The 24,206-nt window shown below is 39.2% G+C and overlaps 1 protein-coding gene across 2 annotated transcripts in view; it reads right to left on the bottom strand.

Annotated features, from left to right (window-relative positions):
- The window catches only part of GDA (guanine deaminase), a 121,891-nt gene that overhangs the window by 47,615 nt on the left and 50,070 nt on the right, over positions 1-24,206 (bottom strand). Inside the window, exons 2-4 of one of the 2 annotated variants that reach the window (XM_006152496.2) lie at positions 19,653-19,741; positions 11,888-12,059; positions 1,598-1,685 (exon numbers count right to left, since the gene is read on the bottom strand). In XM_006152496.2, the coding sequence (XP_006152558.1) occupies positions 1,598-1,685; positions 11,888-12,059; positions 19,653-19,741 (349 nt within the window). The remainder of the gene's footprint in view (positions 1-1,597; positions 1,686-11,887; positions 12,060-19,652; positions 19,742-24,206) is intronic. The other variant, XM_006152497.2, reaches the window with a different exon arrangement.

The following is a 24,206-nucleotide window of genomic DNA, read 5'->3' as shown; positions in this document are numbered from 1 at the left end:
GGAGAGGGATAGAAAGTGAAAAATCACCCCTGGGGGATAGCCACACTGCAATCCCTTTTCCTCCATTCTCCTTTTGGGATTTTGAGCAGGCACACACACATGCCTGGAGAGTTTTTCAAGCAGTTGGATCTAGGACTCAAAACACATAGTCAGCTATGTGGGACCCACCCACCTTAACCACCACACCACCAGTTGACCCCTCTGTGCTCAGGTAGAAAGTTGAACCAATGTGGAGCAATGTTAATTGTTTTTACTATGTCTCCCCCTCTGTCATATGAGTCTTTCACAAGTCTTTCTGTCTTTCTCTTTCATCTGTAATTTATGTTAATACCTGACCATTAGATTACTTTTCCTTAAAAATACCACTTTCATCATATAATTCAGTTGACTCAAAACCTTCTTTGAGTCTTCAGTGTATATTGGAGCCTCTTTAGATTGTGAACCATCCCACCTACCTCAATCTCCTCTCCCACTTCACCACACAATGAATCCTCTACTCCAGTTAAACTCCCTGGCTCCCTGCTACTGTATCATTAACACTGCTGTCCCCATCTGGACCTCTGTGTCATTTTGCCTGTCTGAAAGACATTTTATTCTCTTCCATTTTGTTTACCCCGAAAGGCCAGCTGGTAAACTGACTTCCATGAAGTCTTCCCACAGAACCTGGGTTCCCTTTACCTTCTCTGATAACTGCAATATTTATTTTTAGTGTTGCCCATCAGGCCTTTGTATAAACCACCTTGACCAGCATGTAGTAGAGTTGATGCTCAGCCAACAGTATTTAACGAGTTCCTGCTGTGTGCCAGGCACTGTTTTGGGTATGAGTTTTGGATCATCAACCTAAATAATGTCTCAGCTCTACTTAGCTGGGCAAGCTTGGACATGTTACTTTACTTCTCTGAGCATCAGTTTAAACATTTGTTACATGAAGACATCAATAACTACCCCTGATGGCTGCTTGCAGCTGAGCTAATTCACATGGAGTGCTTTGTACAATGCCAGGCATCTACTAACAGTGCCACGATGTCACTAAGCTTATTAATCAATATGAATAGGTATTTTCGCAGGTATTTTCTCGGGCTCTCCAAGGATATAGACTATCTTCCGTTTCTCAGTATTCCCAGCATCTTGCAGAGTGCCCTGAGTCTAGTCAGTGGGCGAGATGTGTCTACTGAGTATAATATGAGAAACTGTTGTCACAGATGGAATTAGTAAATTTGCCCTAAAGAATTCATAAAATTCAGACCCAGATGCATCATTCTGAAACCAAAAACCACAAGTAAATAATAAAATGACTTAAACAATAAAAAAAAAAATTCAAGGGCTACAGTGATACACAGTATCACTGTAATTCCTAAGTAATTTCCTAAATTACTTAAGAAAAGTAGAAAGAAAGAAAGAAAGAAAGAGAGAGAGAGAGAGAGAAAGACAGAAAGAGACAGAGAGAGAGAGAAAGAAAGAAGAGAAGAGAAAAGAAAAAGGCAATGCTCAAATTCTGGAAATTTCAAGAGGAATGCCCACAAGTATGAGACATCGCGAGGCACAGTCTAGCTGTCTTTGCTTGATGTGCCCGTAAGCCGTGCTTTCATCTGCTCACCTGTAATTTCCGCAAGGAGCAGAGATGAGTCAGTGTGAATTGTTCCAAAGTAACAAGCCGTGGTTGTTCCATTCTTTAGTGTTCTCCTCTAAAAATAAATCACAGAAACCATGAATTGTGTGTGCCCAGAAAAGTCACATGGCACGTATGGATGAAAATAGAGTTCTGGTTTTTAATATTAAAATGCTCTTATTTAAAGGTATGCCATCTTGATATGGAATATAGTTAGGTAAATGGCAAAAGGATTTATATTTCCAAAATGTTAGTTGGAGAAGAAATGGATATTTGTTATTTCCTAGAGTCATACAGTTCCGTGTTTCAGAATTCATAAAGTGTGATCCTAATCAATTCTTTCTTTCTTAGGCCTGTTTAAGGAAATCCCAATTTTATGACACTGAGGCATACGTAAATGAGATTTTTCTATTACAGAATAAAACTATTTGGCCAGACTTGTAGTTCAACCTGGCAGATTGATCTCATGTATCTCTGTTCCTTAGCACATTTCCACAACATAAGAGTAATGGGGTACAAGATTAAACCACAAGAACAACATAAGAGAAAACGCGAACAGAAGAAACATTTCAACATCTTGGAAGATAAAAAATGTGGATAAGAACCTAGAAACAACTTGAAAAGAGAGAGGAAAGCATATGAACATTAACAGGGAATTGGCTGAGTCTGTATAGAAATGATTCAGCCCTGGCAGGATGGTTCTTCTCCCTGTTGAAGTCTGCCAAGTACCTCTAACCTGCTCCTGGTAGGAGAGATTTACACCTTGTATAAATAGTATTTAGAGAAGCCCAAGCCCAAGAAGACAAGATAAAGAAGAGGTTTAAATAAAAAATCTGGTTGACATTCTAGGCTAGTGATCATCTTCCTCAGAATGCCACATGGAGGGACCAACAGTTAGCATAATGGCTATGTCACTGGATTCCCAGGTAGTCGATCGCAGTTCGCGTCCCGGACCTGGTGGCTGAAACTCACGCTGGGTGTGTGTGCATGCATACCCAAGATCCCGAGAGGAGAATGGAGGAGAAGGGATTGCAGAGAAAGGATTGCGGTGTGGCCATCCCCCCCTAGGGGTGATTTCTCGCTTTCTGTCTCTCTGTCTCTCTCTGTCTGTCTGGCGAGTGCACACGCCCTATAGCAAATAAAAAAACTCTGAAAAAAAAAAATGCCACATGGACAACTACCACAACCTCAGGCAAGAGGCTGAAGGATTCTTTCCCAGAGAAGATGAATGACCCTGTAAGGAGGATGTCCTCACAGTGATACGTGGGCCTACTATGAGAAGAGCTGTTCAATGACTTCACTATTCATCCCATAATGAAGTTCACCACTCAGCAAGGGCTACCTCCAACCAGATCTTCCAATCAATATCTTACAGCATCACAATTAAGTATGAATGCACATCAACATTCAATAGATGTCGGAAGAAACTACTATTAAAAAAAAAGAGATCAGCAGTTGGCATAATGGCTATGTCACTGGACTCCCATGTAGTTGACTGTGGTTTGAGTCCCAGACCCGGTGGCTTAAACTCATGCCGGGCATGTGTGCTTGCGTCCCCAAGCTCCCAAGAGAAGAATGGAGGAGAAGGGATTGCGGCGTGGCCATCTCCCCTCGGGGGTGATTTCTCACTTTCTGTCTCTCTGTCTCTCTCTGTCTTTCTGGCGAGCACACGTGCCCTATAGCAAAAACCTCTCCAAAAAAAGAAATAAAAGAAAAAAAACAGAATATTGCAGCCATAAAATGAGAACAGATGCTATAAAAATCATAGAATGAGAGCTCTTCAAAAGTAAAAATATTATAAATGAATATGAAAGTCAATAGGAGAGTTATAGCATAAATGAGAACAGCGTATCAGAAAAGAAAATCAGGGTTTCAAAGATAAGTAAGTGAGGTCCACTCTAGGGGGTCTGACATTTAGAATAAGAGTTCTAAAAAATACATTTTAAGTAAAGGGAGAAGAGAAAATTATTTGAAAAATAATATTAATCTCCAAACTGAAAATCCTCATCAAATTCTCAGCACAATGAATAAAAACAGAATCCAAGGTAAGGCATGTAATGAGATATTAAGCCCATAAGTAAAGATGCTAAAAACTTCCAGAAATAAGGAAAACTCGTCATAGACAAATGACAGGAATCACAGTGGCACTGAATTTCTTACTAACACTGCTAGAAACAGAATAATACCTTCACAATTCTGCAAGAGTTACTTTCATGTAGAATTTTAAATTATCAATCAAGTGAAAGTAGAACAGAGATATGATTAGATATTCAAAGCCTTGAACATTTTCTCTCCCATGAACTCTTTCTTAGGAAGCTCTTAAAAATTGTGCTTTTGCAAAATAAGAGTGATATAAAAGGAATTCCTAGATCCAGGGAAAGGAAATTAAACACAGAAGAAAGGGAAATGGGATGAACACACAGATTATAGTAGTATCAGAGAGAGATTCCCCATCAGAGTAAAACAGGTAGGAAAAAAAAAAAAAAAGAATGGTAGGAAGGAAGAGCCTCAAGAAAGAGTGTGGAACTGATACGGCCTGATCTGTCCCAGCACTTGGAAAAAGGACCCGTTGACTTGAGCACTTTGGGTTCTATCTTTAGAAGCTTTTTAAAATACAGAGGAAAACACTTCAGGTTCTTGCTTGCTTCTTGCCTGCTATTAGATATGTGAACTTAAGAAAATTGCTTTACTTTCTCCACATCAGTTCCCTCCTTATAAGAAAATTGCTTTACTTTCTTAACATCAGTTCCCTCCTTTGTGAAATAAGATTCTTTTGACTAAACAAAAGACAGAAGCTCTACAGGAATAAAATATTGGGTCATCAGAAAAGTCATGATGTGTTTTTCTATGTTTTTCTGTACAAATATGTGTCCTGACTTTTTAGACAACCCAATAGTTTGGAGTTGAAATAGTAGAGAATGGCCAGCCACAAAATGCAGCAAATAAGCACAGTGCTGGAGGAAGCTGGATCCCACATGGCCAACCAGGGCTTGAGTTCTGACCATAGAGGCCTGAGAAAAATGGTGGGCATGTATAGGCATACTCAGGTTTCTGACTGGATGGAGAACTAAAGAAAAGGGAATGTAACATGAACAGGCCTTGTTGGGAAGATCTTTATCTCTTTCTTTTATGCATATGCCCATTGACATTTTAAAAAGTCATTTAAAAATTAGGGTAGGGGCCAGCAGGTAGCATGTTGGTTAAAGGTGCTGGTCTCCCAGTTCAAGTCCTGGAACTGGTGGCTAGCTTTTTCACTTACCCTCCCTCTCTTTCTCTTTGTTGCTTTCTGGTCAAATTTAAATCAATAAATAAAGTTAAATAAAATAATTATTTTTAAAAGATAGGGTAGAACATGCACTTCACCTTAGACAGCAGTCTCCATCCAACTTCAACCATTTGTTGAAAACTGCAAATGAGGGACAGCCCCAGGGCTAGCCCAGAACACAGTGGTTCAGTGTTGGGCCTTTGAAGCTAGATCTCACATAGCCAGCTTGGTCCAGGTCTTAACCCTAGGGTCTTGAAAAACATGTTAGACCCATGTGCATACATTCAAAAAATCCTTATGGGAAGGAGGAATAGAGAAAAAAATATTTCAGTATTGAGAGTTCTCTCTTACCCCACCCATCCCCAGAGAGTGCATGCATCTTTTGGCTGAAAGAGAAAGAGGATAAAGAGAAAGAGAAAAGAAAGAGAAAGAAAAAAAGGAAGAAAATAAGAGTTAAGTGATGTCAGTTATTCCCAAGGTTGAGAGACTTGGAATCTGGATTTTCATGTCAATCTTTCTGAACTTTAATACATTTTGTACATGAAATATAATATACTGGCTGCCAGTAGAAGATGCTTAGAACATTTCAAGTTCACACAAGGATAATCTCTCCATCAAAATCACAAAACCTGGGTGAAAAACTAATACCATGACAGAGACACCAAATTCAATCTCCAGCAACTAGAAAAGTGTCTAGAACCTTGTATGCACACAGTGAATGTTTGTTGAATGGACATCTGAAGAAGCAGAATTATTAAAACAGCAAGAAAGAGAAAATTAACTAAAATCAGCTTCCTTAGCTTAATAAAATAAGATGTTGTGCTCTTGAAAGAGGAAACAGGCTATTCTAACAGCTGGATTGAACTAATGATTTACAAAATTAGGCCATGGCATTCTCTAAGAATGTAGCAAGAAAGAAAAACCCTGAGACACAAATGTATTGTAGATCCAGAAGTTTCAACATTTTTCTAGGAATTACCTAAAGAAAGAGTAGACTGGAGAAAAGAATATAGTCATAGAGAGAGAAAAAATTTTCCAGAACACAAGAAAGACAGTTTTCATAATGAAAGAACTATGTATTCAAGTCAATGATTTGAAAAAAGACCTATAATTGAAATTTATAACATCAAGAATGAAAAAGTCCTGAAGTCCATCAAATTAGCAACAAGGGAGTGAAAATCAGACATTAGCACATTAGATGCTGATAGGCAAATAATTCAAATAGAATTCCTCTACAGCTAATGCACCATTCAAGAGTAAGCACAAAGTAAAAGCACTTTTTTGTAAATCAAGAATTTGGAAATGTTTATGAGCCACCTGATTGGAAAGGATTATCAAAGACTGTATTCCAACAAAATGAAAAATCATTCAAAAGCAAGACAGTGCTCCAAATAGCAAAATAAAAATAAAGCTCATTGTTAAATTAAGTGTGGATGTTGGGACCAGTGAGTGGCATGGTGGTTAAGGCGCTGGATACTCCCACATGGCCCACCACGGTTCGAGTTCTAGACCTGGTGGCTTGCTTTCTTGCTTCTTCTCTCTCTCTCTTTCTCTCTCTCTGTCTCTCTCTGGTCAAATTTAAATAAATGAATGAATCAATAAAATTAAATAAATAATTCTTAAAAAATTAAGTGTGAATGCTAAAAATAAAGAACAAACCAGAACTAAATTAAATAAATTATAAAAATTTAATTTAAAAATTAAAACATTTTATATGAAGAATAACACATAAAAAATAAACAAACTGAAATCTCAGATGATACAACTATGGCAGTATGGGTAGAAATGAAAAAGGAAAGAAAGAGTACGTAGAGGTTCTTCTCTTGCTATATGGGAGAAGAGAGAGTCAAATAATAGAACACTTGTTTAGTAGTTTTAACTCATTTTCATACAGACACAAGAAAGTCATATCAATGGAGAAAACATACTCTTTTAAAAAATGAATCATAAAAACTAATTTTTTATTAGGTTATAAAATAAATCTCAGGGATCAGCAGTTAGCATAATGGCTATGTTGCTGGATGCCCATATAGTCGACCATGGTTCGTGTCCCGGACCCGGTGGCTTAAACTCATCCGGGCACGTGTGCGTGCATGCTCAAAATCCCGGGAGAACGAAGGAGAAGGGATTGCGGCGTGGCCATACCCCCTGGGGGGTGATTTCTTGCCTTCTGTCTCTCTGTCTCTCTCTGTCTGTCTGACGAGCACATGCGCCCCATAGCAAAAACCTCTCCAAAATAAATAAATAAATAAATAAATCTCAAATTTCCCCCAAAATGATATAAGTTGCATTTGCTAATCAGAGTAAGATAAAACTCAAGATTAAAATAGAAACATGATCTAATTTTTTAACTTTATTTATTTGTTTATTTTAATTTGACTAGAGAAGGACAGAGCAAGAGAGACAGAGAGGGATAGTGAGAAAGCAAGCCCCCAGATCTGGAACTTGAACCTCAGTCCGCCATGTGGGAGTCCAGCACCTTTAACTACCATGCCACCTACCAGCCCATAAAATTTTTTGTAAGAGATATTTTTGCTATAGCATGTGTGCACTCGCCAGAGAGAGAGAGAGAAAGACAGAGACAGAAAGAGAGAAATCACCCTCCAGTGTGTATGGCCATGCTGCAATACCTTCTCCTCCATTCTCCTCTTGTGATTTTGGGCATACACATACATGTATCCAGTGTGAGTTTTAAGCTTCTGGGTCTGGGTCTTGAACCGCAGTCAACTACATGGGAATCCAGAGACTTAACCATTATGCCATATACTAGTCCCCGTGATCTAAATTTTTCTAAATTCTCAAAATCTTAGGCATCCTTCTAAAACTTGGCTTGAAGATGAAATCAAAATTAAAAAAATGAAGCTATTCATCAACAAAGACAAGAGAAGCACTACACAGACACTGATAGTAAACCCATTTCTTAGGGTCAGCCTGAGCCAGGGGGTATGTGGAACAAGGGGTGATAACCTTTAGCTGAAAGAGAAATTATAATTTCAAATTGGACTATGTTCAAGTAAATTTGAACTGAGGATGTCTCCTACCTTGAGTTCCTATGTAAACTGCAACCCAGCTTAGTATGTAGACAAATAGAAGGACTTTTATAACAAAGAGCTGTCTCAGCCAATTACAGTAGCAGAGCTTCAGCCAATCACCAGCAGCCAAGTGATCAAACCATATTCAAATGAGGAAACTGGAGCTGTGGGTAGTCAAACTATTTTTGTACCTCACTTCTTATTTTGGTACCTCACCTCCATTTAGTCCATAAATACCTCCTACCGGTGTTGAAGAAGGGAGATTTCTCAACCTCTTCTGGGTTTGAAGAGGCTCAAATTCTTGAATCCTTCTTTGCTCAAATTAAATGCTATTAAATTTAATTTGTTTGAAATTTTTCCTCTAACAATTAGAATGAAATAACAATATTAGAAAGTTCAGATATCTTCCCAAATTAGAGAGACAGGACAAAGAGCGCTCATGGAGGGAGAGAAAGAGGAGACCCCTAAGTTACTCCTGGTTGTTCCTATTCAGCTCAGTTCATTTAATAAACAAACTACATGTTGTTCATTATGTTATTTAAAATATTTGAAAAAATAGAGAGTTTAGCTTAAAATTTTTATTATATAGGCCATCTAAATGACAGCTGCTTTCCTTCTTCATACTCTACGTTTGGCCTGTCCAGGCCCCAACCCACTCTAGTTCCTCGCAAGCGTTAAAGAAAGCTGGTAATGACGATTATATATTTTTCCATTTATAAAGACACTTATCAGGAATAGCATCAAACTGTTGCCTATGTTTTTCAATCTTTTCTCAGTTCCCAATTCTTGGAAAAAGTTGTGAGACTATGCTATATAGGCTCAAAACAGCGTTCAGATTTAAGATGACCATGAATGTCAAGGCCAGTAGCAATGGCCTTTTAATAGATCATTTCCAGTGATCTAACATAGGGAGAAGAGTGATCTGATCCTCTTCCTTTTCACCAGTACCTTAATGGCTTGCTTTGTCTTCAGAATTAGCTTTATTCCTCCCTATTCTTCTGTGTAGTCACTGATAACCTTTTAGAGTAAATACATTCATTTTGTCTCTCAGAAAAACATTTGCAACTAGTTTGTCTGGGCACATCACCAGGTATCTTAATCTGCTTCCCTAAATTATAATTTGGGAAGATTCCTAAACTTTCTAGTCTTTTTAGTTCATTCTAGTCCCATTGGAAACTGCAAGCTCTCGTCCAGTGTGCAGTGGTTAGCAGGAGATTCTGTAGTTCCCCCTTTATTCACAGGGGGTATATTCCATGTATCCGAGTGGATGCTGGAAACTGACTAGTTCCAAACTCTTTTCCTCCCATATATTGGGTTGTGGAAAAGTCATGACACATTTCTGCATAGAAAGACATAAAAAATTCTGACGACCAATATAATACCTATAAAAAAGTTTAATTTCTAAATTAGACATTGTAAAAGATTAAAAACAAGTACTACTAATAAAGAACTATTATGACAATACATTGCAATGGAAGTTACATGAATATAGCTTCTTTCTCAAAATATGGTACTGTGCTTACTTACTTTCAGACTGCAGTTGACTGAGGGTGATTAAAACCATAGAAAACAAAGCAGAGGGTAAAGGAGAACCACTGTATTAGATACTGGAACTTTTCATTAATAACCTCAGATGTTTGCTGATAAATACTTTAAATCATTCAGATGACATTATCACTCCATAATCTATGGTGCAAATCTGTTGAAGTAGACTTACCACAGTTTTCTGGGAGAGAATATGAAAACCAAACATATTCTTGGTTCTATTTATGGGCTTTCCCTTTGTACTTCTGTCTTGTCACAGAAAACCTTCAACCTAGCGACAGATTCTACTTAGCAAATCTCAGCCTTCTTTAATAGATGTCAACCATACTCTCAGCTCATCTACCTGGCAAAGTATGTGGGCCTATTGATAATCAGAAACCCAGGAGTCAAGCACTGCAAATACTTGCCAGAAATAAAACCTATTTTGCACTCACAGACGTCAAATGCTTGTGTAATCAAATCTCTGATATGAGAAAAAACATTTATGGGAAACTACCTGAAGAGTATATAGTCCTCGATACTCTATTTCTCTAAATGTAATAGATATAGTTGGACTTTTTGATAACATAACACCTTTACAGTATATATTTTGACAACATAGCACGTATTCATGTTAAATATTAGGATACATTTTCTTAAGTTTTGGTGTTAAAAATAGATATGCTTTAACAAATGTATTATTATTTTTTAATGTCTACAATGTACCAACTTCATAACTGATCTCCCTCTCTGGGTCAGGCACTCGAAACTTAATGCCAAATTTGTGACAAACTTTGACCAGTGCATGGACCCTCAAAAATATATGCTACTTCTTAGTTTTATTTTCTTTTTCCTCCTTCTTTTTTCTTTCTAATTTCATGATTCATTTTCTTTTGTTATACACGATGCAATTTTAAGCTATCTCAAGCCTTTCTTAGGACAATGTGAGGTATAAATAAAATTCGAGACTAAGGACTCAGAATGACTGACACAATGTCCCGGCAACTTCACAAACAGCTAGAGTCCTTCTCAGTTTTTCTGGTGTCATGAGGATACATGCTGAATACGTAAGATCCACAATAACACTGAATGTATCATTAAGCAAGGCATGGTAGCACTTGCTTTTCCCTTTAAGACACGAATGATGCAAGACCAAGGAAACTGGCAGAATGGCTGGGCCAGTCACTGGGTAAGGCTTGTGATATTGTCACCACCACATTGTCAACACCTTAGTAGAAAAACCATCAATAAGTCCAACAAATCTAGTACTGTCTTCCAAGTGAGCTGGATGACAGGAAGTAGTAATCAGCTAAAAAAGGGCATTTGCAGCCTTTTTTTTTTTTCTTTTTTTCTTTTTAAAGAGTTACTTTTGCTATAGAGTGTGGACACTCAAAGTAAGAAATCATCCCTCCAGGGAGACTGACCACACCGCACTATCTTCTCCGCCATCCTTCTCTCTGGATTTTGCGTACACATACACACATGCCCAGTGTGAGTTTTAAGTTGCCAGGTCCAGGACTTGAACCACAGACGATTACATGGGAGTCCAACAACATAATCATTACACAATCTGCTGGCCCCTCAGCATTTACAGCTTTAACTCCTGTACTGAAGAAACTGTTCTTGGTTGCTGAGTGGATTTTGGCTCTGGGCATAGGGTTGAAGTGAAAAGAAGTTGAATAGATTTTCTTGAAAGAGCAGAAGGAACGACATTTTCAACATATAGTTGGCAAACAATGCAGGCACTGTTCAGTGAATGAACTAGCTCCAGAGTTCCCTCTAGTGGTGTGACTGTTCAAGTCACATTTCCACATGCCCAGCAATACGGTACCATACTATTTCCCTTCTTTGCAAACCAACAAAAATAACACGGTAGCCATCCAACTGTAGTTGGAAATTTTCATTTTAAATTCCCTTGGATTTTTTTTTAAAGCCAAGACATAGAGCTCTTATAATGTGCCAGGTGCTATTCTAAGAACCTCACAAATATTAACTTGCTTAATTATCATAACAACCCTATGAAGTAGGCAGGCACTATCTTCCAGTTTTTTTACAGATGGGGAAGGTGAATCACAGAACTTTCCAAAGGTCATATAGCTATTCCATATGTTCCTCAGAACAGCAATATGGATTAGCAGGAGTAGGGGAACACACAAATGCATTAAGCCCAAAGTTGGTAAAATAAAACAAAAAGTAAGAGTAGAGTAATATAGAGGCTGGCAGATTGGAAATTGGAGAACTTGGACTCAAGTTGTCTCTCTGCTACTGAATAACCGTGTAAGTGAGGTGGTTATAAACTCTTTGAAAGAACTAAAAGTAAATAAAATAAGTTTAAAAATTCTTCAAAAGAACAACAACAAAAAAAAAGCCAAAAGCTTTTTGATTTAGATATGCCCCCTACATTGATACTTCTCTGATGAGGAAACATAACACAAGGCTTATCCACAGGATACTTACGACAACTCTGGTATACACTTCTTCAGCAAAGTCGATGCTCTGGAATCTGTGTTCTGTGGGAAACGTGTACTTGGTCAGCCAGTCCAAAAGAGGCAGGTCAACATTACTTCCAGCAAAAGAATACTGAGGGGCATGGATGTGTGTATCCACCAGCCCAGGCATAAAGAACTCACTGGAAATTAAGATGAGAGGAAAACAGTTAATAACATCTTTCATCATTTTCCACATCTTCAAATCGTATTTTCTCTCAACAGTGATTTAATTGTTCGCCCACACAGGTTTGTAGTTGATGCGATCAGACGGCTGTACAGTTTCCTGTTATAGAGAGATCAAGGAATAAAAATGAAGCCCGCCAGGAAAGATGTCGTTCCTAGGTTGGGATGGCTGGTGGGGAGTTAACCAGTGATGACAAAAGGAGGCAAAACCCCAGCACTGAGAAGCAAAGCTGTCTAGCACAAGGAAGGAGAAAAACGATGTATAATCCTGTGATTTTACTGTAGGGTAGAGAGACAAAAAGGAAGGGGGCTTGAAAAGTCCTAGGCCACACAGGAATGTATAAGTCACCAAAGGTGGCTAAAGATGAGAAACTGCTTGGTTTCTCATAGACTTCCATAGACATTGCGGCCATCTTGACTTTGGCCCGCTACAAGAAAACTGGTCCTTTCACATGTGATGTAGGAGCTGAGTTCTGAAATCAAAGCAGCAAGACAAAACTGGTAAGGCCTGGCTACGAAGGATCAAGTGATCTGAGGAAACAGGAGCACAAAACGGCAGCAGTATGAATGGTTAAGTGAAGAGGGAGTTGTGATACTATGACAATCATTCTCAGAGCGCTTCTGATCAGAACAGCTGTTGCTCGGAGCCACCTATCAATATGTCTGCTAATTTTAATCATAGGAAGACCTAGAAAGATGTTTCTAAAATTTGCAGAAGCACCACCCACAGAACTGAGGCAGCTTCAGAATTCAAGTCTTTCTAAAGAGCTAAGCCAGGTCCCATGTTGTGGCATATTCGGTAGCAAACTAAACTGCAGTACTGGAAGCCACATAGCTGACTCTGGGCTCTGGTTTCCATCCCTGAGTAGGCCTGAAAACACCCTGGGCATGTGCCCACCTGCCCCAAATCCTAAAGAGCTGGAAGGCTGGGGAATTACAGTGTGACAGAACCCTGTCGAAGGTGCTTCTCTCTGCTTCTCTGTCTCTGTCTCTCTTTCTTTCTCTCTCCCTCCTTCTCTCCATGCACACACACATGCTTCTATCATAAATAAATAAACTTTAAGAGTAAATCTAGCTCACTATCAGCAGTAAGTGTCTAAGTTTATCCAAACAGATAGTTTCCAGAAGATGGCATATGCACTAATACCACCATTACCTTGAGTAGACATTGGGCTGTCAGAAAAGTCATGACGCGTGGCTTTTCCAACATCCCAATGTGAAATCATGCAGGGAATTGGCATCACAAAGAACCCCTTATACTACCAAATCAGATGTATATATATCACTTAAGCAGAAGATAAATAGAGCCATGAGTAGCTCTAAATGCTTTATTTAAAAGAGAGCTGGAGGCCAGCTGGATCTGGTGGTTAAGGCAGCTAGATCTCACATAGCCGACTATACAGTTAGAACTCCAGACCTGGTGGCTTAAAAACACACCAGGGGAGTCTGCATTCATGCCCGAAGTCCTGAGAGGGAAATGGAGGAGAAGGGATTACAGAGTGACCAATCCTTCTGAAGGAGTCATTTTTTTTTTCCCTCTCTTTCTCTTCTGAGTGTACAAACTACAGCAGATTACAAAAAAGAGAGAGAAAGAGAGAGCTAGGAAAGATGGCAATGATGATGATGGTAATGGTGACAGCAACTAAACTTCTGTTGTTGTTGATTTATTTCCAAAGAGAGAAAGAAAAACAAAGACAGACGGCCAGAAACATCAGTAGGGTCTCACACGGCAATTTTCTCCCCAGCCCTTCACCTAGCTACAATCAAAGTGTGTGTGCCACAGGACATGGACAGGGAAACCTAGGCACCAAATTCCAGTCTCCCACCGGCTCCGTCATTGCAGAGTTAGCTTTACTGCTGCCTTACCACACTGGGCCAGCAGCAACGTTTACTGAATGCCTCCATGAGCTGGGCACTGGACACAGCATTTATGTGCATTATCTCATCTGTGGGAAGCAGCTTATTGTAGGGACTAAGTGCAAATATTCTGGACTCAGACTGCCTGGATTTGAACTTGGGCCCCACCATAAACTGGCAGTGGCATATTCTGCATGTTATTAAACACCCCTGTGACTTGATTTTTCTTTTGTTAAAATGGGAGTAGTCGTCTCATCACAGAGCTGCCATGAGGACTGAGTCAGTATGTGGAAGAATGTGCTTAGATAATGGAAGGCATTGGTCAATGCCAGTGGCGATGATGACGATAGTGTAAGGCTCACGGCAACTTATGACGTATGAAAATATCGTTCCCTCATTTACAAAAAAGTAAGCTAAAGCTCAGGAAATTTAAGCAGCTTCACATAAGGTAACAATTAATTAGCTGGGCTTGGAGGTAAGATTCAAACCCAGGCATTTTTTTCTGTTCATTTAGTACTCTTGATCACTACGTCTCATGGGAAAGTATCACTAGTGCTTTAATGATGGAAATGAAGGACAGTGACACCTCGTAAGTATGACAGAAGGGCAGCAGTGAGTGGGCATACATGAGGAGCATGCAGAGAGGAGGGTGAGAGGTCGACTCCTCCCGAGAGTCAGGCCAACCTCTCCAGGATACATCTGTCCTTGGGGCTTTTATTTTTCTCTACCACTCAAAGATGGCATGGGAGTGTGACTTCTACATGCAGTTGGATCATTCAGTTAGACAATATTTCCCAAGTATGTTATATGTTTAAGAAACCCTGCTTAGCCTCATGGGGAACCCAAAGATCATTAAGGCATCTTCCTTCCTTCCTTCCTTCCTTCCTTTTCTTTTTCCTTTTCTTTTTCTTTTTTTTTTTAATTTTTGCTATAGGGCACCCCTGCTTGCTGGAGACAGACAGAGTCAGAGAGGGAGAGAGAGAGAGGGAGAAAGTGAGAAAGCACTTGGGAGGGAGATGGCTGGACCACAATCCCTTCTCCATTCTCTTCTTGAGATTTTGGGTGCACATATGTGCCTGGTGTGTTTTTCGAGCCCGTGGGTTAGAGACTCGAACCTCATAGTTGGGCACATGGGATCCAGCCACCTTAATCTCCACACCATCTGTTGGCCCATATAAGGCATCTTCTTATCCCATGTGTGTACGCACACACATTTGTATGTATGAGAGAGCAACAGCTGGTCAAACATAAAACTTTGAACAGCACCCTTTCCGTAAGGGTGAGACTTAGAAAGAGAAGGTCATGGTTGATCTTGACAGAGTTGCCATCTGGGGAGAGAGGGAACCCAGGACACAGAGGTGCCAAGGAGAACAACGAAGAGACAGGAAGGGCCGGATAGTGACCTGCCTGTGCCAAAAACTGAGGGTCAAGGATGCCAGGCCTCAGGAATGACCTGAAACCCCAGTGTGATGATCGGGGGAGACACTCAATTTCAGAAGGATTTAAACCTTCATTTAAAAAATACTTATTGAGCCTTTAGCACATTTTAGCTACTGTCCAAGGTGCTGAGGGGAGAGTGATCAACATTAAGAATGGGTATTAAACAAAGCACTGAGGGGAGAGTGTTATTAAACAAAGCACTGCGCAAATGGAGACCTGTCTTCAAAGGATCTGGTAGTTACAGCTAGGGTGCAGAAGAGTGCAAGTCAATTTGTGTTTTTCATGTAGGAGAAATGTGACCACGACGATCAGGTAGCAGAGATGAAAGGATGAAGGAAATAATTCATGATACGAAGTCTTCAGAACCATAAGAAGAACAGGCATTTACTGCATCTGAAGTGTGACCTCATCTGGAAAAGTGACAATCCTTTTAAGGAAGTAGGGAGCACTGTGAAATACTTATGAATAGAAAGAATCACATAATTGAAGGATTTGGTCCAGGATTTATTACTGATACTTATACACACAGAGACGGAGAATGTGAGAGCTGCATGTGAGATTAGAGGTCACTGAGCCAACTACTCATTTTACAGAGAGTGAAAGGAAGTTCAGGAATGGCAAGCTCATTTTCAAATTTGCATTATTTTTTTTAATTGCCAGAGGGCATGTGTGCTCACCAGACAGACACAGAGAGAGGAATAGTGGGAAAGCACCCCCAGTTGGGGCATGATCGCACCACAATCCCTTATCCTCCATTTCTATACTGTTGGGATTTGGGGTATGCACACACATGTGTCCAGTATGTTTTACAAGCTGCCAGGGCAGTGTTTGAAATGAGGATGGCCATATGGGATCTGGCTCCCTTAGCCACTAAGGTATGGGGCAGGCCCCAGATTTTTAATTTGTTAGTAGCCCATCCAGGATTAGAACTCTGTTCTCTACTCACGATATCACTTAGAGCTAAGTCATAGCCTCAAAAACCCACTGCTGGGGCAAAGCAGAGAACAGTTTTAGAGGCTGCAGCAGAAGGTGAGAAAGCGTCTCTCTCCCTTCTATTCTTCAGCTTTCCTCTTCCCACTTTACTTAATCACCATAACTCTCTTAGAAAATCACACATTCCCCCAGATAAAACCATCAGTTTCATATTCCAAGCCTGCAGTGCGGCCAAACCCTCTCATAACCTGAGGGAAAGAACAATATTCATGCCTATATACACTCATCAGAACAACAACCCAACTTTTAGCCAAGTAATAAAGTAATAAAGCTCTACAATTGACCAGCTGGGATGGTGCAGTGGTAACGCAGCCCTCCACGACACAGAGGCCAGACGGGAAGGCCCCAGGTTTGCATCCTGAGGTTTTTTTGTGGGTACTGGCCATGTACTTATGCCTGTGATCCTGGCCAACTCGGGTCACGGCATAAAGACCTGATTACAAGTGCCTGTCTCCTCTCTCTCTCTCTCTCTCAGAGGTTTTTGCTATAGGGTGTGTGTGCTCGCCAGAAAGACAGAGAGAGACAGAGAGACAGAAATCAAGAAATCACCCCCCAGGGAGAATGGTCACGCCACACTCCCTTCTCCTCCATCCTCCTCTCAGGATCTTGGGCACGCATGCACACACACCCGACGTAAGTTTAAGCCACTGTGTCTGGGACTCCAGCCACGGTCAATTGCATGAGAGTCCAATAACATAGCCATTACGCCAACTGCTGGTCCCAACAAGTGCCTATTTCTCTTTCTCTCTCTCCCTCTATGTCTCTCTCATAGAATAAATACATAAACCTTAAAATAGTAATTTTAAAAAACCTTTTAATAATCCAAACACATGACTATGTAAAAAGGCCTGTGCTGCCTGGTCTGTTTACACACTTTGTCACCCTCAACAACCTGCCCCGCTATGGATACCATAGCTTTTGGGACTGGAAAACTCCCAGATGTTAAAAAGGACAGCTCCATTGCACAAAAGCATGATGCAGTAAAATAAATACCAATATCCTGTCTTTATTCAAAACGTTAGTATTTTGTCCATCGTGGATTTTTACACTGATTTTTATTCTTAAAAAATATTTCACCAAAGTATTATTTATTCTGACTACTGAAATTCTGTCTTCCCTATCACCCTTAAATTTCATATGTGAGGTGAATCCTAGCCCTGCAAACTTGCCTATGGTCTGTGGTCATAACCTGATCCACTCCCACCAAAGCATGGTCTATAGTACTCTAGTGAGAACTTTCATTTTTGAAAAATCCATTTGGTGCTGAGATAACCTTGCAGATACACTGGGTGTCGGGCCAAGTCTATTAAAAAGACTGTCAGAGGCATCTTCTATGACATTTTAATCATGACTTAAAGAAATTTAACTCCACATATCTTATGTTTCACATGAGAATTACTTTGCATTTCAAATACATTTTTTTTCTAAAGACATGAGTCATCCACCAAAATGTAAATTATTTCTTCCCTTACTACTTCTCTGTGTGCTGTGATTGCAGGTTCCCAGAGGTGTTGTTGTGGTGGTTGCTTTTATATATTTAATTTCAAACATGACCTCTTAAATAGGGTCAAAAGGACTTGAAGACCCACAGATATAGTCACCAGTCCCCCCATCCCCTCCCAGACTCCATTTTATCTGTGTTCAAGTTTCTAATTCTCCATCACAAAGCCAAGCAAATAGGTGATTAAATGTCAATTGCTCCTCAACACAGTCTCATGAAAATCCAAGAGGGGGGACATGGTAGCAGCAAAAGTGAATTAATTTCCATGCCCAATGCCTCCACACTGCCAACCTGATAGAGAGGCTGAGGGGGGAGAGGAAGAAGTAGAGGAGCATAACTGCCTGCAATGACACCTGAAGGACAGTTGCCCTGTCTCTCTGGCTACAACCAGAGCTGAGGTTAATAGCTCAAAGAGAAGCAATTTTCTTTACTTCTGGTCCTACAAAGCTGTTTCATGAGGACTCAAACCAAGTGCTTTAAGTCCTGGTTTAATGTTCTTTTCACTACATTACCTTCAAGTCAATTCTCAACTTATGAAAGTGATTTCAGGGACCAGCAGTTGGTTTAATGGCTATGTTGCTGGACTCCTATGTAGTCAACCATGGCTCGAATCCCGGACTCGGTGGCTTAAACTCATTCTGGGCATGTGTGCGTGCATGCCCAAGATCCCAAGAAGAGAACTGAGGAGAAGGGATTGCAGCATGGCCATCCCCCTGGGAGGTGATTTCTCTCTATCTCTGTCTCTCTCTGTCTTTCTGGCAAGCACACACACCCTATAGCAAAAACTTCTCAAAAAAATGATTTCAGAATAAATATGGTATTATTTTCACTGGCTTTGGAAACATAGTTGACCTGAACAAGAGAAAATATTTGAGCTTTAGAGGATTATCTCCAGGCCCGCCAGAAGCATGATAGTAAAAGTAGAAGGATCCCACATGGCTGCCTGCATGGTTTGAGTCTCATAGCTGGTGGCTTGAAAAACATACCAGGTGCACGAATATTTGCCCCAAATCCTAAAATAGGGGAGAAATGGAAAAGAAGAAACTTCAGTGTGACCGTACCTCATAAGGATGCTTTCTCACTTTCTCTTTCTCTCTGTCTCTCTCTGGAGAACATGTGTGACCTCTGGCAAAATTTTCAAAAGAAGAAAGAAAGAAAAGAAATTATTTACCTCTGCTATGAAATAAATTAACCAGACTATGAAGACAGTGGGTTGATCTCAGGACAAAACATTGTGTACAAATATTTAACACTGAAATCATAGCTCAAATGCATTTCTGGATACAGGTCTGCCCTCTCCACAGTGTCATCATACTACTCCTCAAATTCTCTTTCCTCCCTACTTCCTGATAGTTTATCCATTATATTCCATTCCATGCTTGCTTCGTTTAGAGAAGCTATCACAACCTACCACTGCCATGCTTACACATCTGTCTATTTGTTTAGGGTCAGTGTCACTCATGGTCTGTAAAAACCCTTAAGGACAAGGACTGTCAAGATCTTTTCACCTCTAGATTCTAACATTATATATGGTAAACTCAATGAATATTTGCTGAAAGAATAATAATGAACGATGACAGCCTCTAGGTCTCAATGTTTCAGTTCTTTGACTTCCTGATCTCTTTTCACCTTCTTCCCACCATTTCCCCCATGAATAAATAAACAAGCAAAGAAGCTCCTCTGTCTCTCGAAACAGATTTCCTAAGTCAAGCCTAATGGACAGCACCCAAGAGAAAGGAAGAAGTTGAAGATGACTTACTGGTGACTTAGTTCTCTTATTTCACATGGCTTGAAGCACCATTCTTTGGCCAGTTTTTCTTGTTGAGATGCTTCTTCTAGAAACACTATCTTTAAAAGAAAGAAAGGAAAGAAAAGAATCACATATTAATGAACCATTGTCACTTGTCATCATTAAATATAAAAAATATTAAAAAGAAACATTTGTTTTAAAAGGTACTTGAAACCAAATAGGATATAGTTTGAAGAGAAAAAAGACAGGAGTTTGTGTCTGGTCATCTAAAGAAGTAAACTGCGTGTAATTTCTCCTTTTCTAACATACTTCAAAAGTACTTTAAAAAGTTCATGGAAAAATTAAAGTATGAATTTATTTTGGTGCCCAAAAAACCCCTGAAATCCATGTATACTGTTTTCACAATATTTATTTACCATGAATTTTTTGGAGACTTCTCATATAGCTATAGGAGACTTCAAAAATTCTACCTTGAAGATACAAGGTATTAAAAATGGCTTTGGGCAGGCAGGTAGCATGGTGGTTAAGAGCATTGGACTCCCACATGGCTGACTGTGGTTCCAGTCCTGGACCTGGCAGCTTACTTTCTCACTTTCTGTATGTCTTTCTGTCTCTCTCTCTCTCTCTCACTCACTCTGCTCCTCTCTGGTCAAATTTAAATAAGTAAATAAAGTTAAGTAAAATAATTCTTTAAAAAATATGGCTAATTGGTATCTATTTCTCACCCATCTCTGAGAATGATTAAGGGAAACAATTGTTTATAAAAAATGTACCTTAGGTCAGGTGAGTTAAAGATGTTATAGGAAACCCAAATCCAGAGTACAGTAGTAGTGATATCATGGAACAATTACTAAGACTAAAGATAATGGCATGTGGTCATCCCGAACAATGGCGTCTAGGTGTGAAGTATGTTTATGTTCTGTTGTCAGACATCTGCTATCAGGAGGTCTGCTATGTCTCTTTAGTATCATGTGTGAGAGACATTACAGCAAGGTAAGTTAGAGAATGAGCTCTAGAAAGATAGTGTTTCTAGGCTTGTGGGGTCTGAAACCCAAAGGTACCAGCTGGGCAACTGTGGATAGGTCTCTGAATCTTTCTTGGGATGGTTTGTCCTGTCTGCAAATTGGGTGAAACACCAGTACATACTTCCCAGGGCTACCATGAGGACTACATATGATAATTCAGGTGATGAAATTAGCATATGCCTGAAACAGGTTAAGTGCTAAATAAATTACATCTATTGTTGATTTTTTAAAGAATAGTAAGATAGCTTTCTCTATAAAAATGAATTGTGAAGTTAGAGAGGACAGGGAAAAATAAAATTTATAACCAAGAAATCTCTTTTCTTGAAATGCAATATTGTGGGGAAAAAAGTTTTATAAGAATTCAATATTGAATAAATACAGGTAGATAAAATGTATCTAATTAGAAGCAAGATAACACATCATAGAAAAAATTATTTATGGGATTGAAAAGAAAATAAATATTGACTCCTTTATTAATTGAAATATTCTTTTTATAATATGTACATATATAAATATATATAAGAATTGGGATTTTTATCAGAAAAGAAAATGAAAATATAACCCTAATAACTACAAAAAAGTAATTAGATGATTCTAAAGGAATACTAAAATTAAATAAGCATTAGAAAAGAGGAATCAATACATATCAAAGCAGATTCATAATTAATAAAAAATAGGCAAAAATTTATCAATGTATCTTAGTTGGTTTACTATAAACTCAATAAATAAATAGATAAATACACAAATGAAGATAATATTGTCTTGGTCAAGCATGATAGCCACACATTTGAAAATATATCTGAAACAAATGGTTTTTAAGGAAAATATAAAGGATCAAAGTTTGCATTAGAGAAAAAAATTGAGTGAGCCAGTAACTCTAAAAGAAGCTGAAGTCTTAGTAACTCTTTAGGAAAGTTTCCAGTTCAGAGAAGTGCTGTCTAATAGAAATGCAACAAATACAAACATCATATGAGGAGACTTCAAAAAGTTTTTGGAAATACAGAATTAAAGTACAATTTTGGTGCAAAAACTTTTGAAATCCATAGGTTCTTCATAATGTGCATTTTCCATGAACTTTTAAAGACCTGCCCTACCCCAACAAGCACACAAGTAATTTTAAATTTTCTAATAGCAACACTGAAAGTGTAAGAAGGAACGGGTAAAATTAATTTTAATAATGCTTATTTAATATAACATACATAAAAGATTATCATTTTAACATGAATTCAATAAAGAAATTCTTAGTTTTACTTTTTCTTTTGGTATTTACCCTTAGTCTGCAGCATATAAGTCTCCATTATTCCAATCAAACTAGATATATGTATCAATTTATACCAATTTGTTTAGTAGTTAGGCAAAGGCCCAACCCTTTGAAGATGACTAGACTAAAACCACTTACTCTCCTTGTTTTCTTAGTTGACACCCAAATTACAATTCACCAGTTCCTCACATATACTCCAAGGATGTTGATTTATACCATTATTTTCATAAAGTTCTGTACATCCTTACCCCTGAACAAACTCCTGTTGTTGTCCACTTGTCAGACCCTTTGCTGTGGTTCCTTGCTACTGTCCCTCCATATGCGACAACCTCCCTTATGTCTTCAACATCTGTTCTGAGTTTCCCACTCTTGGTAAGTGATGCTTTCCCCAGTACAGGACTTTTGTGGCACTTATCAAATGGCAGGCACTCATACATCAGTCAAGCAGTGAATTCAGTATCCTCCAGCCCCCCACCATGGCCATTTCTAAATCTGCTGTGAAACTCTCGCCTTTTGGTTTCAAGAGCATCTTTCCTCTCTGATATTCTCCTTTACTAGCCTTTCCCTCGTTCTTCAAATTTGCAAATGTTTGCTTCCTACTCATCCTCTTCACCAGAAGCATTGCCTCCCTTCCTTGTGGTTTCAGTTCTTCTGAAGACCATGGACACCTATGAACTCAGCTTCAGTGATTTGTTCTACTACACTTCAGTCACAAAACCCATGACTATGCCTTGGAGAGGATCATAACTGGCCACTTATCTGCCTCCAAAACCACTAGAGCACACATCTGACCACACTCTCCCCTCTTGCCCATTTGCTACTTCGACTACTACAACCAATCTTTCCCCTTCAAGACTACTACAACCAATCTTCCCCCTTTATTTTCTCTCCTCTACTTTTCCCCAGTTCACCAGCCTTCTTCTTTCACCATTTCCCTTGTCCAGGTTGCACCATCTGATATTCCATGTGTATGCTGAGTTTTAGTTAACACTCATCTGGTAAAATTCCAACCCTAACAAACCCAACTTTCCTTTCCTCAAGGCTTCACCTGAGTAGGCAGGCAGTGTTGGAGCAAGGTGTACCCCCCATGGATGGGATAGCCACAGTCATAGAGCCCAGATGTTCTCCTACCAATAGTTGTGCCTGGGCTCTATGTCATTTCTATAGTACTGTGGTCTTTATTGTCAATTAAATCAATGCAAAACCTAGTCCCTATCAACTGATAGATCATTACAGATATATTCTGGTGATAGATTAATATACAATTTTTATCAACTAACTTAGAATGTCAACAAATTGAGAGATATTATACAACAAAACTCTTTCCAATCCCACCTGCTTACTTGATTTATATGAAAATATTTCTCAGTATTCCCATCTGTAAAAATGAAAAATAAGAAAAACTGAAGCTGCCCCTAGTCTATGCTACAAACAATTAACACTTATTCATGGAATGAAATGAGTGTTTATGAATGAGTGTTAATGGAATAACACCCTGTTTATTTCACATTTAACATATAATCTTTCAAAATTTTCTAATATACTCAGGAAATTTTAAATGTTCAGATTAATGCACACTTTATTTTTAGAGAAATTTTTGTTATAGGGCATGTGTGCTCACTGGCAAGACAAAGACAGAGACAGAAAGCAAGAAATCATCCCCCCAGGGGTGTGGCCATGATGCAATCCCTTCTCCTCCATTATCCTCTCAAGTTTTTGGGCATACACACACACACACACACACACACACACACACATGTGCCTAATGTAAGTTTTAAGCCATTGGATCCAGGACTCAAACTGCAGTCAACTTCGTGGGAGTCCAGCAAGGTAATCATTATGCCATCTGCTGTTCCCTAGGCACACAAATTGTATTGCAATGGTTGATCAATAAAAATCTTTCAAGCTCCTAGAAGTAGAGCTTGAAACTTCCACTTGTACTTGAGGTAAATAGAGACAAAGGCCAAGAGAACAGAGGCTGAACTTGGATCTGATCAGATAACGGAGCTGCCCTGTGGGATAATCAAGGAATCCCAGTGTTTACTGGCCAAACTAGTTCTTGTCATTAAAAACAGAACCAGCTGAGAACAATGCCCTTTATTTTCACACAGTCATTGTTGGCCCTTAAGATCCCCCCTTTGAGGGAGAGGGTTTTTAACTATTCCTTCCAAAAGAATTTCCAAAGGCAACTTCTGAAGTACATTTCATGGCCACAGTTTATCATTCCAATGTAGACAGACTTAGAAGGATATGTTTAGGTATTTTGAAAGAGTAGCG

Source organism: Tupaia chinensis, unplaced genomic scaffold, assembly GCF_000334495.1.
Source record: "Tupaia chinensis unplaced genomic scaffold, TupChi_1.0 Scaffold000354_1, whole genome shotgun sequence".
Classification (NCBI taxonomy): domain Eukaryota; kingdom Metazoa; phylum Chordata; class Mammalia; order Scandentia; family Tupaiidae; genus Tupaia; species Tupaia belangeri.
This window is presented reverse-complemented; position numbering and strand designations above follow the sequence as displayed.